Genomic DNA, 18,361 nt, shown 5'->3' with positions numbered 1-18,361 from the left:
CCAGGGTTTTGATTACCTCTCGTCGTGCCCTAAAATGAGAAATATCCTACCCACTATCCTTCCCACCCCTCCTACTGTGGTATTCCACCGTCCACCGAACCTACACAATATACTCGTCCATTCTTACACAACCCCTGCTCCCAATCCCTTACCTCATGGTTCATACCCCTGTAATAGACATAGATGCAAGACCTGTCCCATACATCCTCCTACCACCACCCACTCCAGTCCGGTCACTAACATCATTTATCCCATCAAAGGTAGGGCTACCTCTGAAACCAGCCATGTGATTTACAAGCTGAGCTACAACCACTGTGCTGCATTCTATGTAGGCATGACAACCAACAAGCTCTCTGTCCGCATGAATGGCCACCGACAAACTGTGGCCAAAAAACAAGTGGACCACCCTGTTGCTGAACACGCTGCCAGACATGATACCCCTCATCTCAATGATTGCTTCACAGCCTGTGCCATATGGATCCTTCCCACCAACACCAGCTTTTCTGAAATGCGCAGGTGGGAACTTTCCCTGCAATATATCCTACATTCCTGTAACCCTTCTGGCCTCAACCTTCGTTAGTCACTGTCCTCACCCATCCAGCCCCCTCCCTGTTCCCATTCCATCACTACACAGCCGTCATTTCACTGCCACACCCAATCTTTTAATTTCTTTTTATTTTTATTTCTCTCCTTTCTGCTACTTACCCCCTCCCCGCTCCACACCTTCTCTCCTGCCCTCCGTGTAAACTGCAACACTTCACTGTCCGCCACTCCCACCATACTATCCCTCCCCCCTCCCCTCTCCAGCCTCCACCTTACCCCCACCCGGTCGCCACTCCCATCATGCACTGGTGCTGCTGCTTGCAGTGTAGTTGCAGCTCTCAGAGACTGCAGACGTGTGTGCAAGTTGCACGTGTGTGTGTGTGTGTGTGTGTGTGTGTGTGTGTGTGTGTGGCCTTAATGGCCGAAAGCTATGATTGTGTGAATCTTTTTATAGTGCCTATTGCGACTCAGCATCTCCGCTATATGTTGAGTAGCAACTTTCCTTCTATCGTATTGTTACATTCCATGCTGGATTTTCCATTGTCTGGTTTTATGTTTAATTTTATGTCACACAAAACAGGAAGTTATTAGCTAATAGGCAATAAAGAGTCCAAATTTTCTGAAGCGTTCTTGCTCTTCTGGTTACAAATAACCCCATCCGGTATTAATTGCAAGGGATTTTCTAAAAAATAAGAGGGGTAGGATGTCAAACCGGCCAACTGGGAGCAGGAGAGACGCCACAGGGCTTTTTAATTTCCGCTATCCTGAATATAGTTTGATGGTATCCATTAGAAAATATACACATTTGAGTTCCACAGTGCGAAATACAGTGACGTGGTAGAAGAATGCTGTGTGAAGAGGCGTGGCACTGCACTTTGGCACACTTAAGACCAAATAAAACTTCTTACACATCCTCAGTTATATGTTTTATGCATCAGACTCTTCAGAAAGATATGTGCTACAAAATGAACATATTTTTGAAAAGTCGTTTTTTCTTCTTTTATAATTTTTGACCTCCTATCCTAAACGCTCTAGGGACGCGGACGGAGGGGTCGGACGCCCTTCATCTAGTATTGCCCTGGTTGAAATAGATCAGGGACTGTTGCGCAGAGTGGTCTGAGTTATAGTGGGGGGGGAGGGGATAGTCTCCACATGATCCGTGTTTACATTATTGATTTTTCTGTTCCCTCTTCGTTTACTGCTCATGTCAATTGAAAAAAAAAAAGTGATTTCTGTGACTGGGAGCTATTGAGATGAATTAAAATACATTCACATAATTACAGATGGCTAAAATATGTTATTAGTTTCAGATTTTATTTTATTTACACCTTTCTGACAATCAAGCATTAATCACCTTGCAGAACAATGAAGTTATTTTTGTCCCTTTGCTAAAGGAATTCGACTTTTATTTATCTTTTCTGCTGAGGCAGCCACTTTATTTGAAATGAAGTGTTTAATTCCACACTATTGGCTAGTCTCAACTGTTCAGTGCATTTAAAGTGCACGTTTTCATCTTTTAGCACATATGGAATTATGCCATAATAAAGAACCAAACATGAGATAATACAGAACTGGTACTCCAAGAAAATTTACATCCTGAGAACCACACTGAAAAGCTTAATATCTGTCAAGGTCTACTTCGTTGGGGATCTGGATACACGAATATGCACTTAAAGGCGAATTATTTATTTCAGTATGGGTCATGAAATTCCTATGCTCTTGGAGTATCCTCTGATGTCTTATTTCTTTTATGACATAACTTGAGATATTTTAATATTTTACACATAGGAACATATGGGCTTCCTACGTCATTGTAGCTGCGCAAGCACGGTGGTGCCTATTATCTTGCGCTCTCTGGCAACTGATGGAACAAATCTATTTCTAACAGATTGTGGGAAAATATTGCAAATTGTGGTTTGAAAAGTGTTATTTTTGAAGTAAATTTCCTTTTACATGAGATGAACTATATGCGAGAATGTACGATGAATTTCTTAAATTGCAGAGCATTTTACTCTCATTTAAAAGCCAACTCTTTGATGACAAACCATTCAGAAGAATTTCGAACCCAGAAGATCAGAGATTTATGTCAGTATTAAATATTTTACTGGCACATTTGTGTGATGTATCTTAAAGTGTAAAACACGCAAAAAAGCTCAACATTATATGTGAAAGCTTAGCTTCTCTTGTAGCTTATTAATCTTAGAGACAAATATTATATATGAAAGCTTTGCTTTCTTGTAGCAACACTATGTATGTTAATTTAAACCATGGACTTTTCCTATTTGTATGTTTGTGCTACTCAACAGTTGCTATTGACTGACTACATCACTTGTCCTATGCTCTGAATATCTGCTGTTACCGGCTGGCGAGATATCGTGACATGAGCTATGACTGGCTTTCAAAAGCGGATCGCAGTCTTGATTTCAATGCTTCGGAAAGTAACATGCGGAGTTCGGTGGAATGCGAATTTATACTTTTGTAATTTGAAAATATGCAGCGTACATGTTGCTGCATATCAAAGAACATTCCAAAACTTTTTTTTTTTTTCTTCACCTATGTTGTGTTTTCTAAAGTGCCGGGAAATTATAAGCCGATGTATAAAACCATAACCATTCAAGTGATTGACAGATTTTGCAGTTCTGAGGGAAAGTATACTGTCACTTAACACGGAAAAAGTGTATTTTCGCCTGGGAGAAAGTGTATTTTTAACCGGGAGACCCGGAAATTTTTTTTTCCTTGTTCACCTATACACCCTGGATAAGCATAGCGTAGGCAGTCCCTTTAGTAGACTTATTGCATTTTCCAAGTGTTCTGACAATAAATCAGTCTTTGGTTCTCTTTGTCCATAATATTATTTATGTTACCATTCCAAGTTAAGTTACTCATAATTGCAATCCCTAAGTATTTAGTTGAATTCACGTCCTTCAGAATTGTGTGATCTATCTTGTAACAGAAATGTAGCGGATTTCTTTTAGTATTCATGTGGATAACTTCACAATTTTTGTTATTTAGAGTCAGTTGCCTCTTTTCACACCATTCGGATAACTTGTCTAAATCATTTTGCAATTGGTTTTAATTATCTGGTAACTTTATAAGATGATAAATGACAGCATCACCTGCAAACAGTCGAAGAAGGCTGCTCAGATTATCTCCTAAATTGTTTATGTAGATCAGGAATGCAGAGGCCCATAACACTTCCTTGGTGAATGTCAGATATTACTTCTGTTTTACTCGGTGACTTTCCATCATTTACTGCTGTGACGTTTCTGATGGGAACTCGCAAATCCAGTCTCAGACTGAGACGATACATAGGCACACAATTTGATTATAAGTCGCTTGTCAGGAATGGTGTTAGAAGTCTTCTGGAAATTTAAAAATGTGGAATCAATTTGACATACCCTGTTCATGGCACTCATTTCTTCATGAGATTAAATAGTTAGTTGTGTTTCACAAGAATGATTTTTCCTGAATCCACGTTGGCTATTTGCCAATAAATCGTTTTCATTAAGGTAATTCATAATGTTCGAACACAGTATATTGTGCAGTGGCGGGTAGGAATTATTCAGTTCGGTTATTTAGTTTTTAAGTTGAAATGTAGTTATTGGTTGTTAGTCTTATGCAGTTTTTGGATACCACAGCCTTTTACAAGGGCTGAAAAACTTTTCTTGTGAACAGCCAGATAGTGATGGAGAAGGTGCTGTTCCTGAAGGTCCACTACTAAGCTCACTGAAACTGAGATAAAATGTTCTAACTCTGAATAATGCAAAGAAGTCTGGAACTTTGACAATAAATAAAAATGTGCTGCCGTTTAACTGATAAATATATTTGTGTCAGATCAGTATATTTGTGTCTAAATTTCACATTCACAAGTATCCGTTTTGAATAATTTCTTGTCACCCAGAGCACTTGACACATTTTAGAGATGATTTCTGTGCTGTGTCAGTAATTACGTAAAGGTAATTGCTCACCTTAAAAGTAGAGAATAATCTCAGATGCCTGTCACGTGGTTTTCTATATTACAGCAGGTAGCACACAAATCAATACACAAAGAATGAAACTTGGGCTTTCCAAATAAATTATTAATTGAATTAAGTTTACTTTTACACAATTTCAGAAGCTAGAAGCACTATAGCATTTGACCGAAACACAAAAATGCAAGTCATCTTTAACAGAATTTGGGGCTTAAGTGGCATACAAAATCACAGCAAAATCTGTAGGGGAACTTGGCATATTTCCGTGTGACTGAAAACAATAGAATAATCTTAGTAAACATTTTTGGAAAACGGTGATCAATAGATTATTATATTTTTACTAAAGTTCAGTCTTGATCACACCATTTATGTTTCAATGATATAGGTAACCGGTTTCAGTTATTTTTACATAACCATCATCAGACCCATGGCTCCCTTAGGATGGTAGGCAGAGCTCTCCTCAGCTGCTACGAAGTTAACTTCGTCTGGGTCTGATTATGGTTATGTAAAAATAACCGAAACAGATTACCTATATCATTGAAACATAAATGGTGTGATCAAAACTGAACTTTAGTCAAAATATAATAGAATAATCTCCCAGGTGCAGACACTTTGTTCTTTATATATGCTTGATGTGAACAGTGAAGGAAACATTTACTCCAAAACTCCTTCCACCGTCAGCAGCAACACTCAGCCGGCACCCTTTATGTCTACACTATTATTTATTTCATTGTTAGTTGTTGAGGGCTAACTTCATTATGTTGTATAAAATCCTTAACCAGGTAACTCTCAAATTTTGAACCGAGGGTAGTTGTTACCTCTGAACCATCTCTTTTTAATTTCTGTACCTTCGTAAAATTACCATATTATCTTCAAACTTGGTGCCACTTAAAAGTGAGCTTCCATGTGTTCAGTATAGTTGTAGTTTCCATTTTCTGCACTATATTTTGATGACCAACCCAGCCAACTTCATGTGCTGTGACTTCTGGTATTGTGTGTACTTGCTGACTGGATTCCAATCAGACTATGAGATGTTGCTGGTATCACACCCCCTAGTTACAGCAGAGTTCGATTCCCGACATCCATGGTGCCCTTTGATGGTCTTTTGCTTCACCGACACTGTAAAATGCAAATTCCGTCAGCATTTTCCAACTCTGAGGACGGATGTGATGGTCGGTGAGATTTTAATAAATTGAGTGCCATACTCCAAGCTTAATTACTACATGTAATCAATATTGTGCTAGTATCTTGGCTTTGTAGCTTAATAATAAAGATCAATTAATCAAATTCATTCTACAAAATTTAAGTACAAAGTAAAAGAAGTAGCTTCATGAATACTTCTACCATACATTTTATGATAAACTGAACCTAATTGCAGAAGGAGAAGTATCTGTACTTAATATTATGCAATTTTAAAATTTAAAAAAAAATGCAAACATTATCTGAAAAAGTTTTGAAACAGTATTTAAACCTCTAATTTTATATAAGTGTATGGCACAGTCTCTTTGTTAGCTGCTCAAGACATATGTTGTCTTAATGTTGGCCTAGCAATGAGGAAAATGAATACTTCACATGCCTCTTAGCTCTTGCTTGCTTCCACACAATATGTTTCAAAATCCTATTGCTGATAGTTGTCAGTGATTTGTGACATGAGGCTGTAATTTAGAGGATTATGCCTATTTCCTTTCTTGATCACTGGTGGTACCTGTGCGACTTTCCAGTATTTAGGTACAGATGTTTCAATGAGCAAGTGGTTGTATATGGCTGCAAAGTATGGAGCTGTTGTATCATATACTCTGAAAGGAACCTATCTTGTATACAATCTGGGCTGGTGGTCTTTCCTCTATTACGTCATTTAATCTGCTTTGCTATACCGAGGATATCGGCACCTGTTACTCTTGTTGGCAGTTGTTCTTGATTCAAGTTCTGGAATATGTACTTCATCTTTTTTTGGTAAAAGAATTTTGGAACATACGCATTGTTATGTACAGTTACTTTATTAGTCTTCTGTCCTTCCAGTGTACTGCCTGCATAAAAAAATAATGTATTGTAATAATATTGTTTACAGGCCATTTGAGCGAACAGTTACTTTGCACAAGGACAGTGTTGGTCGAATTGGATTTCAGTTTAAAAATGGAAAGATCATCGCCATTGTGAAAGATTCATCTGCTGCACGCAATGGACTGCTTATAGAACATTATCTACTGGAAGTCAATGGACAGAACGTTGTTGGGCTAAAAGATAAAGAAATAACTAACTTAATTGAAGAAGGTGGCCAAGTTGTTACTGTTACAATAATGCCAGCCTTTGTATATGAGCACATGGTGAAGAAGTGAGTATGTTAAAGAGTAACTTTTCTGCATTTACTATTTGTTGTTTTGATGTCATATTTACATTATTGTTATATCTAAAAACAAAGATTATGTGACTTACCAAATGAAAGTGCTGGCAGGTCGATAGACACACAAACATACACACAAAATTCAAGCTTTCGCAACCAACGGTTGCTTCGTCAGGAAAGAGGGAAGGAGAGGGAAAGACGAAAGGATGTGGGTTTTAAGGGAGAGGTTAAGGAGTCATTCCAGTCCCGGGAGCGGAAAGACTTACCTTGGGGGAAAAAAGGACGGGTATACACTCTCTCTCTGTATATATATATATATACAGACACAAGCAGACATATTCAAAGGCAAAGAGTTTGGGCAGAGATGTCAGTCGAGGCGGAAGTGCAGAGGCAAAGATGTTGTTGAATGACAGGTGAGGTATGAGTGGTGGCAACTTGAAATTAGCGGAGATTGAGGCCTGATGGATAACGGGAAGAGAGGATATATTGAAGGGCAAGTTCCCATCTCCGGAGTTCGGATAGGTTGGTGTTAGTGGGAAGTATCCAGATAACCCGGACGGTGTAACACTGTGCCAAGATGTGCTGGCCGTGCACCAAGGCATGTTTAGCCACAGGGTGATCCTCATTACTGTCTGCCTGTGTCCACTCATGCGAATGGACAGTTTGTTGCTGGTCATTCCCACATAGAATGCGTCACATTGTAGGCAGGTCATTTGGTAAATCACGTGGGTGCTTTCACACGTGGCTCTGCCTTTGATCGTGTACACCTTCCGGGTTACAGGACTGGAGTAGGTGGTGGTGGGAGGGTGCATGGGACAGGTTTTACACCGGTGGTGGTTACAAGGGTAGGAGCCAGAGGGTAGGGAAGGTGGTTTGGGGATTTCATAGGGATGATCTAAGAGGTTACGAAGGTTAGGTGGACGGCGGAAAGGCACTCTTGGTGGAGTGGGGAGGATTTGATGAAGGATGGATCTCATTTCAGGGCAGAATTTGAGGAAGTCGTATCCCTGCTGGAGAGCCACATTCATAGTCTGATCCAGTCCCGGAAAGTATCCTGTCACAAGTGGGGCACTTTTGTGTTTCTTCTGTGGGAGGTTCTGGGTTTGAGGGGATGAGGAAGTGGTTCTGGTTATTTGCTTCTGTACCACATCGGGAGGGTAGTTGCGGGATGCGAAAGCTGTTATGAGGTTGTTGGTGTAATGGTTCAGGGATTCCGGACTGGAACAGATTCATTTGCCATGAAGAGCTAGGCTGTAGGGAAGGGGCCGTTTGATGTGGGATGGGTGGCAGCTGTCATAATGGAGATACTGTTGCTTGTTGGTGGGTTTGATGGACAGACGTGTGAAGTTGGCCATTGGACAGATGGAGGTCAACATCAAGGAAAGTGGCATGGGATTTGGAGTAGGACCAGGTGAATCTGATGGAACCAAAGGAGTTGAGGTTGGAGAGGAAATTCTGGAGTTCTTCTTCACTGTGAGTCCAGATCATGAAGATATCATCAATAAATCTGTACCAAACTTTGGGTTGGCAGGCCTGGGTAACCAAGAAGGCTTCCGCTGAGCGACCCATGAATAGGTTGGCGTACGAGGGGGGCCATCCTGGTACCCATGGCTGTTCCCTTTAATTGTTTGTATGTCTGGCCTTCAAAAGTGAAGAAGTTGTGGGTCAGGATGAAGCTGGCTAAGGTAATGAGGAAAGAGGTTTTAGGTAGGGTGGCAGGTGATCGGCGTGAAAGGAAGTGCTCCATCACAGCGAGGCCCTGGACGTGCGGAATATTTGTGTATAAGGAAGTGGCATCAATGGTTACAAGTATGGTTTCCGGGGGTAACAGATTGGGTAAGAATTCCAGGCGTTCGAGAAAGTGGTTGGTGTCTTCGATGAAGGATGGGACACTGCATGTAATGGGTTGAAGGTGTTGATCTACGTAGGCAGAGATACGTTCTGTGGGGGCTTGGTAACCAGCTACAATGGGGCGGCCGGGATGATTGGGTTTGTGAATTTTAGGAAGAAGGTAGAAGGTAGGGGTGCGGGGTGTCGGTGGGGTCAGGAGGTTGATGGAGTCAGGTGAAAGGTTTTGTAGGGGGCCTAAGGTTCTGAGGATTCCTTGAAGCTCTGCCTGGACATCAGGAATGGGATTACCTTGGCAAACTGTGTATGTGGTGTTGTCTGAAAGCTGACGCAGTCCCTCAGCCACATACTCCAGACGATCAAGTACCACGGTCGTGGAACCCTTGTCCGCTGGAAGAATGACGATGGATCGGTCAGCCTTCAGATCACGGATAGCCTGGGCTTCAGCAGTGGTGATGTTGGGAGTAGGATTAAGGTTTTTTAAGGAGGATTGAGAGGCAAGACTGGAAGTCAGAAATTCCTGGAAGGTTTGGAGAGGGTGATTTTGAGGAAGAGGAGGTGGGTCCCGCTGTGAAGGAGGACGGAACTGTTCCAGGCAGGGTTCAATTTGGATAGTGTCTTGGGGAATTGGATCATTAGGAGTAGGATTAGGATCATTTTTCTTTGTGGCAAAGTGATATTTCCAGCAGAGAGTACGAGTGTAGGACAGTAAGTCTTTGACGAGGGCTGTTTGGTTGAATCTGAGAGTGGGGCTGAAGGTGAGGCCTTTGGATAGAACAGAGGTTTCGGATTGGGAGAGAGGTTTGGAGGAAAGGTTAACTACTGAATTAGGGTGTTGTGGTTCCAGATTGTGTTGATTGGAATTTTGAGGTTTTGGAGGGAGTGGAGCTGGAAGCGGGAGATTTGAGTAGATGGGAGAGACTGGGTTTGTGTGCAATGAGAGGAGGTTGAGGTTTGCTGGAAAGGTTGTGAAGGGTGAGTGAGTTGCCTTTCCGGAGATGGGAAACCAGGAGATTGGATAGTTTTTTGAGGTGGAGGGTGGCATGCTGTTCTAATTTGCGGTTGGCCTCTAGGAGGATGCTCTGAACAGCCAGTGTGGATGTGGGAGAGGGAAGATTGAGGACTTTTATTAAGGATAGGAGTTGACAGGTGTGTTCATTGGCTGAGTTGATGTGTAGGTGAAGGATTAGGTGGGTGAGGGCAATGGAGTGTTCAGTTTGGAACTGGTATAGGGACTGATGGAAAGAAGAGTTGCAGCCAGAGATGGGAACTTTAAGTGTGAGGCATTTGGGGGTAATGCCAAATGTCAGACAAGCCTGAGAAAATAAAATATGGGAGCGTAATCTGGCTAGGGCGAAGGCATGTTTGTGGAGGGAATGTAAATAAAACTTAATGGGGTCGTTGTGGGGGTGTTGTGAGGGTGACATGGTATTAGAAGGTGGAAAGTGTAACATGAGGCTGAAATGAAAATGAAAATAAAAATATATATGGGGAGAGATAAAGGTGAACTAGAAAGCAACTGGAGATCTGGTGTGAAAAAGGCGAAAAAGTGTTGGTTAAAGCTGGGCTATGTTGATCCTGTGGTGAACTTGGGTTGGTAGACAACGATGTGCACAAAGGTTAGGTGGTTGTGTTGCCGCCAAAACACGTTAAAGGGTGAAGAAATTCAGGAAAATTTCGAAAAAAACTGCGTGTAAATGTATTAAAAGGAGGGGTTTTGTGGTGGCAGATTATGAAAATGAGGCTAACAATTGTCTGACGAAGAAATAATGACGTTAAAACCTGTGGGAAGCGGCTAAAAATTATCAGTGATGTGGGAAAAACGGAAATGGAAATAAAGCGAAAGTTATTAGAACTAGCCGAAATGGTTGTTTAATAGGTGAAAGGAACTGTTTGTGAACTAGAAACGGTGGATTTTATAGCAGCGGTAGTGTTGAAAGCGGAATTTTTTTTTTTTTGTTATGGTTTGGAAGTGGGTTACGTATTATTGAGTATATATAGGCGGGATAAAATTGTATAGTAGATTACGGTAAAAAGGAGAAGGTGAATACAATGTGAAACTACTGGCAAAAACAGAAAGAGAAAATAAGACGACAGAAAAGATTTCGAAATGCAACAGTGACAATAACAAACGTAATTGTTGGGAATGTTTCCCTCTATTATATTCATTACATTATTGTTGTTGTTATTATTATTATTATTATTATTATTATTATTATTATTATTATTCTTTTATAGTGATGTAGATAGAAACATATTTCCATTGTTACTAAATTGCAGTAGGTTCAAAGAACCATGCACTTAAGATGAGCTCCACGTGGAACTTGTTTCTCACCTCACACAACTTTGCTTATCCCTAGTTATTGAATTCACAGTCTCAACAGCTTGAAGTCTTTGCTCTTGAAGAGCAACAGGCTCTAGTGGGACAAACAAAGTAGTTTTACTTCCTACCCATAGGTAAAAATAACATGGTTTAAGGCCTGTTGACCTAAAAGGCCACCATTGGTAAAAGTTATTTTGTTCTGTGCCCCTCCCAGTCAACCTCCTGTAACAGTGGTGGTCTCATAATTTTATGCCTCAGTGTTAACCTTTTCACTTGTCCGTCCTCAGGAGCATGCTGCTTGTATGAGGCCCACTACATAAAACCTGTTTTCCAGATGCCCAGTTGCTTTGTGAATTAAATAGTCCGCTCCTACAGCATAATTATTTTATGAAATTCCTTGTTTGACAGTCTCTCTCTCTCTCTCTCTCTCTCTCTCTCTCTCTCCCCCCCCCCCCCCCCCCCCCCCAGCTTTCTGTCATTGAATACAACATAGTCAATAAAATTTTATTGACTGAATGAAATGTGCATTTTTCACCCATGAAATTCTCATCGAAGAACAAAAATAGTTTAGAAAGGCAATTTTACAATATGAAGATTCACTTCGTCTCGTGTGTAGGAAATCTGATGTGTTTGCCCAGCACTTTTTGACAGGTTGACGTTTAATTTTTTCCGACTTCAATTTCCAGGCTCTCCTTGAACTTGGAAAATAACACATAAGAGGGTGTCCTCCTTTAGTTAGTTACTGTTGGGTCTTTGTCAACAAGAAAATTTAAAGAAACACTGTAAATTGTTGTTGGTGGTGGTCTTAATCTTCAGTGGGATCTAGAATGTTACAGTTTCGTTTTGATATGATTATTTGTAGATTATGAAACAGTTCATGCCTCGTTTTTCATTATCTACTGTTCTTCCCATTTTTAGTTGTCATCTATGTTTCCTCTCTTCTGGTCACAAGCTGGAGGTCGCACTACCACTTCATTTATGAAAGATACATAGGCGTTAAGGTTTCAAACTTCTTTCTTCGTGACTTTCGTATTGTTAGCCCTGGTTGTTGTGGCACTCTATTGGTCTTCTGTCACTAGCCAGAGGTATTTGATTGAAAACTGTGATTTAAAGACGTAATTACTGTTGAGTTCACTATTTTTACCATCCTGTTTGGTTTTTATATGGACATGTTGCCAACCTAATGGAAATAAAGAAAATATATGCTTAAAACTACTGTCCATTCATTCATTTGTGTGTGTGTGTGTGTGTGTGTGTGTGTGTGTGTGTGTGAGAGAGAGAGAGAGAGAGAGAGAGAGAGAGAGAGAGAGAGAGAGAGAGAGAGTATATATGTTTTGTGTGCTTTTAGGGGGGGGGAGGGGGAGTATTTAGTGCGAGCTGTAGAATGTTGAATATGAATGTTATACCTGTCAGAGAGTGTTTGAAAGTTTTGATGTTCAGCTGATTTGAGTTTTGGTTTAAATGTCTTGTGGTGGGATTCATGGACAAATGAGTGGTAAGAGGTTGTGTGGTATTAGCTTTCAACCCCCCTCTGACAACTATTACATTCATATTCAGCATTCTAAAACGCACATTGAATGACTACTAACATCCCCCTCCCCCCCCCCCTCCCCACACACACACACACACACACACACACACACACACACACACACACACACAGCTGTAAACATAACAGAAATGAATAGTAGTTTTTAGCTTATACTTTGGTAGGTTGGCAACATGTATGTAAACAAACCAAATGGGATGAGACCTATAGTGAACTCACAGTAGTTATGTCATTAAATCACAATTTTTGATCAAATATCTACCACTAGTTACAAAGACTAATATTGCGCCATAACAACAAGGGCAAAGAATATGAACATTTTGAAGAAAAAAGTTCGTAACTTGAAAACATACATTTGTTTCACAAAAGAAGTTGTAGTGCAATGTCCAGCTTGTGACCAGACAAGAGGAAACACAGATACCAAAGAAAAATGAGAAGAACTGTAAGTAATTACTTATTTACATAAAAAAACAAGACGTGAACATTTTGTAATTTATAAATAACACGTGTCAAAACCCACTGAAGACGCCTTAAAGTAAACAAAGGCATAATGCATCTGGGAGAAATGGTTTTTATTTACAAAACAAATATTTCTGTGCTTGCTGTGGAAGATGACCATGCAGACAAACTCGCTTAAGTCATTTTCTTTGACTAGTGTGAGAATCTTCTCTTCATATTTTCTTTTGCAACTTATTTTTCATTGATTTTGCTTCTGCGGCACTTTACACAAGTTAATTACAGAAAACAAGCCGTAAGCAGATTATAAATTGATAAGAACTACTTACTGCAGAGTTTCAAAGGAGGCATTAGGCCACTACATTTTACCCAAGAATGTACAATACTTCTGTTGATTCATTGTGCCTTTCAGAATTGTGGGATCACCAAGGGATGCCACAAAAAAACATTCCCCAGACCATAACGCTCCCTCTTGGTTGCAGGAGGTTTGCCTTAATGTTTCGCACCATGCATGCTAACAGCCACCTGTTTGATGCAGTATAAAATGTGCTTCATCTGAAAAGGCCACTTGTTGCCATTCAGTGGACATCCAGACTTCATCCTTTATGAATAGCAGTCAGCAAGCACGCATGAACAAGGCGCCTGCTACAGAGGCCCATACACAGCAACATTTGCTGAACAGTCGTGTAGGAGACACAGTTGGTTGCCCCTTGGTTCATCTGGGTGGTCAGTTGTTTGAAAGTTGCAAATCTGTTCCCCTGTACACATCTCCACAGCCATTGCTCTCCCCTGTCATGAATGGCCCGTGGTAATGCTTCCACCCTTGACCGGAAAGCTTATCATCATATCCTTTTGGACATCGGATGAATCTCTCCTTTTCTGCATTATGATGAGGACTTCACTGTTTTCCATGTCCCACGACACACATTATATACCCTCCATTGCTAGTGCTGCCACATGTCATCTGTGAGTAACTATTATATGTCAACCTAAAAATAGGCGGTGGTCAAGTTAATGTGACTGGAACATGTAATTACAGGTTCCAAGGCCTTCGCAATGATATAGCCACTACCACGATTGATAAATGCTTCCCTTGCTCAATCTAGATTGATTCTTTAATGACACAGTCCCAGAAGTAAGACAGCGGTGTCCGCTGAAGTAGTTCATCACAAAACCTGTCTTGCTCTTATGCGAACAAAACCTGTGAAACTGAACTCCTCTGGCTGGGAGACGACAGTCATACAGGAACTAATATATCATGGTCTTATCAATCAACAAAGGCAAAAAAAGTCCCATGACCACTCCCCTTTGCAAAGACCACTATTTTATCCCTCGGTTTTCCCTGTTTTTAGATTTGGACTACCCTTATATACCTGGCGTTCTACGGATCGGAGCATGGAATGTCAGATCCCTTAATCGGGCAGGTAGGTTAGAAAATTTAAAAAGGGAAATGGATAGGTTGAAGTTAGATATAGTGGGAATTAGTGAAGTTCGGTGGCAGGAGGAACAAGACTTCTGGTCAGGTGACTACAGGGTTATAAACACAAAATCAAATAGGGGTAATGCAGGAGTAGGTTTAATAATGAATAGGAAAATAGGAATGGGGGTAAGCTACTACAAACAGCATAGTGAACGCATTATTGTGGCCAAGATAGATACGAAGCCCACACCTACTACAGTAGTACAAGTTTATATGCCAACTAGCTCTGCAGATGACGAAGAAATTGAAGAAATGTATGATGAAATAAAAGAAATTATTCAGATTGTGAAGGGACACGAAAATTTAATAGTCGTGGGTGACTGGAATTCGAGTGTAGGAAAAGGGAGAGAAGGAAACATAGTAGGTGAATATGGATTGGGGCTAAGAAATGAAAGAGGAAGCCGCCTGGTAGAATTTTGCACAGAGCACAACATAATAACTAACACGTGGTTTAAGAATCATGAAAGAAGGTTGTATACATGGAAGAACCCTGGAGATACTAAAAGGTATCAGATAGATTATATAATGGTAAGACAGAGATTTAGGAACCAGGTTTTAAATTGTAAGACATTTCCAGGGGCAGATGTGGACTCTGACCACAATCTATTGGTTATGACCTGTAGATTAAAACTGAAGAAACTGCAAAAAGGTGGGAATTTAAGGAGATGGGACCTGGATAAACTGAAAGAACCAGAGGTTGTACAGAGTTTCAGGGAGAGCATAAGGGAACAATTGACAGGAATGGGGGAAAGAAATACAGTAGAAGAAGAATGGGTAGCTTTGAGGGATGAAGTAGCGAAGGCAGCAGAGGATCAAGTAGGTAAAAAGACGAGGGCTAGTAGAAATCCTTGGGTAACAGAAGAAATATTGAATTTAATTGATGAAAGGAGAAAATATAAAAATGCAGTAAGTGAAACATGCCAAAAGGAATACAAACGTCTCAAAAATGAGATCGACAGGAAGTGCAAAATGGCTAAGCAGGGATGGCTAGAGGACAAATGTAAGGATGTCGAGGCCTATCTCACTAGGGGTAAGATAGATACTGCCTACAGGAAAATTAGAGAGACCTTTGGAGATAAGAGAACGACTTTCATGAATATCAAGAGCTCAGATGGAAACCCAGTTCTAAGCAAAGAAGGGAAAGCAGAAAGGTGGAAGGAGTATATAGAGGGTCTATACAAGGGCGATGTACTTGAGGACAATATTATGGAAATGGAAGAGGATGTAGATGAAGATGAAATGGGAGATATGATACTGGGTGAAGAGTTTGACAGAGCACTGAAAGACCTGAGTCGAAACAAGGCCCCCGGAGTAGACAACATTCCATTGGAACTACTGACGGCCTTAGGAGAGCCAGTCCTGACAAAACTCTACCATCTGGTGAGCAAGATGTATGAAACAGGTGAAATACCCTCAGACTTCAAGAAGAATATAATAATTCCAATCCCAAAGAAAACAGGTGTTGACAGATGTGAAAATTACCGAACTATCAGTTTAATAAGTCACAGCTGCAAAATACTAACACGAATTCTTTACAGACGAATGGAAAAACTAGTAGAAGCCAACCTCGGGGAAGATCAGTTTGGATTCCGTAGAAACACTGGAACACGTGAGGCAATACTGACCTTACGACTTATCTTAGAAGAAAGATTAAGGAAAGGCAAACCTACGTTTCTAGCATTTATAGACTTAGAGAAAGCTTTTGACAATGTTGACTGGAATACTCTCTTTCAAATTGTAAAGGTGGCAGGGGTAAAATACAGGGAGCGAAAGGCTATTTACAGTTTGTACAGAAACCAGATGGCAGTTATAAGAGTCGAGGGACATGAAAGGGAAGCAGTGGTTGGGAGGGGAGTAAGACAGGGTTGTAGCCTCTCCCCGATGTTGTTCAATCTGTATATTGAGCAAGCAGTAAAGGAAACAAAAGAAAAATTCGGAGTAGGTATTAAAATTCATGGAGAAGAAATAATAACTTTGAGGTTCGCCGATAACATTGTAATTCTGTCAGAGACAGCAAAGGACTTGGAAGAGCAGTTGAATGGAATGGACAGTGTCTTGAAAGGAGGATATAAGATGAACATCAACAAAAGCAAAACAAGGATAATGGAATGTAGTCTAATTAAGTCAGGTGATGCTGAGGGAATTAGATTAGGAAATGAGACACTTAAAGTAGTAAAGGAGTTTTGCTATTTGGGGAGCAAAATAACTGATGATGGTCGAAGTAGAGAGGATATAAAATGTAGGCTGGCAATGGCAAGGAAAGCGTTTCTGAAGAAGAGAAATTTGTTAACATCGAGTATTGATTTAAGTGTCAGGAAGTCATTTCTGAAAGTATTCGTATGGAGTGTAGCCATGTATGGAAGTGAAACATGGACGATAAATAGTTTGGACAAGAAGAGAATAGAAGCTTTCGAAATGTGGTGCTACAGAAGAATGCTGAAGATTAGATGGGTAGATCACATAACTAATGAGGAAGTATTGAATAGGATTGGGGAGAAGAGAAGTTTGTGGCACAACTTGACCAGAAGAAGGGATCGGTTGGTAGGACATGTTCTGAGGCATCAAGGGATCACCAATTTAGTATTGGAGGGCAGCGTGGAGGGTAAAAATCGTAGAGGGAGACCAAGAGATGAATACACTAAGCAGATTCAGAAGGATGTAGGTTGCAGTAGGTACTGGGAGATGAAAAAGCTTGCACAGGATAGAGTAGCATGGAGAGCTGCATCAAACCAGTCTCAGGACTGAAGACCACAACAACAACAACAACTTATATACCTTCTACTGTGGGTGTTTTAACATCCTCGTTTTATAGTTTGACTCCTCTGACTGGACCCATCCACTTTTAGCAGACACATTCTCTTCCGCATGTATCTTTGGAATCATGGGACTGATGACCTCATTTTTTAGTCCAATAACCTCCCTCAATTAATCAGTCAGTCAATCAATGGCAAAAAACTGTCATCCTGTCTCACCAGGATTACATTGAGAAAATGCTTAGTGGGTTCTTAAAGAAGCCGGCTTGCCACCGAGGTTGTTAAGAAACTGCAACAGAAAACACCAGTTCCACTGAGACTTTATGGACTGCACAAAGTTCACAAAGATGGGCTGCCTAAGCCCCATTGTTAGAACTCTGGTGCCTTGAGATACTCACTTGCCTGAAGTATTTGCTTAGTCCATATGTGGGAAGCATTCACGTCACACTCGCAACTCTGTGGGATGCTTTTAAGCTGAAGGATATCAGTATCCATGCAAGCTCAGATGGTGTCTCTCTTTTTCTGTAGACTACCTTTACGACGATAATTAGAACTTATTGGCCAGAAATTTGATATAGAGGTGACAAACCTTTTTGGGCATGTATTGATGTCAACGTACTTTCTTTTTGATGGTGGCTGTTGTGACCAGACAGGAGTAGTAGCAACGGGGAGTCGACTTTCACCATTTATCGCCAGCATGTATGTCGAACATTTTGAGGAAGAAGCCCTGGAATCAGCACACTGGAAATGTACAAGTTTCTTGCACTAAGTACAGGGTGTCTTTGTCAGATAGCAAAATGAATGATACAACCTGAATGACTTTCTCATTCATCTCTGTTCCATACATCAGAACATCAGTTTTAGCATGGAAGTCAAAAGTAGATGTAGTGGTCCCCCTTCCGTAAGAAGACACGCACATCAACATATACTTACATGAGGACAACTGCCACCACCCATTGCAGAGGAATGGTGTGCTCAAAACATTGGTACATAGGGCTTGCGCCCTCACTGACAATGAAAGTCTCAACCAAGAACTGAGTATGGTGTCCGGAAGAATGGCTGCAAGGTTTGGCAGATTCGGAGAGCCGTGTGTCCCA

At 40.8% G+C, this 18,361-nt stretch overlaps 1 protein-coding gene across 1 annotated transcript in view; it reads left to right on the top strand.

Annotated features, from left to right (window-relative positions):
* Nucleotides 1–18,361, top strand: part of LOC124795087 (syntenin-1-like) — a 48,246-nt gene that overhangs the window by 28,551 nt on the left and 1,334 nt on the right. Inside the window, exon 6 of the mRNA XM_047258916.1 lies at nucleotides 6,583–6,846. Within this exon, the coding sequence (XP_047114872.1) occupies nucleotides 6,583–6,846 (264 nt within the window). The remainder of the gene's footprint in view (nucleotides 1–6,582; nucleotides 6,847–18,361) is intronic.

The sequence above is a fragment of the Schistocerca piceifrons genome, chromosome 1 (assembly GCF_021461385.2).
Source record: "Schistocerca piceifrons isolate TAMUIC-IGC-003096 chromosome 1, iqSchPice1.1, whole genome shotgun sequence".
NCBI classification, from domain to species: domain Eukaryota; kingdom Metazoa; phylum Arthropoda; class Insecta; order Orthoptera; family Acrididae; genus Schistocerca; species Schistocerca piceifrons.
The sequence above is the reverse complement of the archived record's forward strand: the minus strand, read 5'-3'. Positions and strand labels throughout refer to the sequence as shown.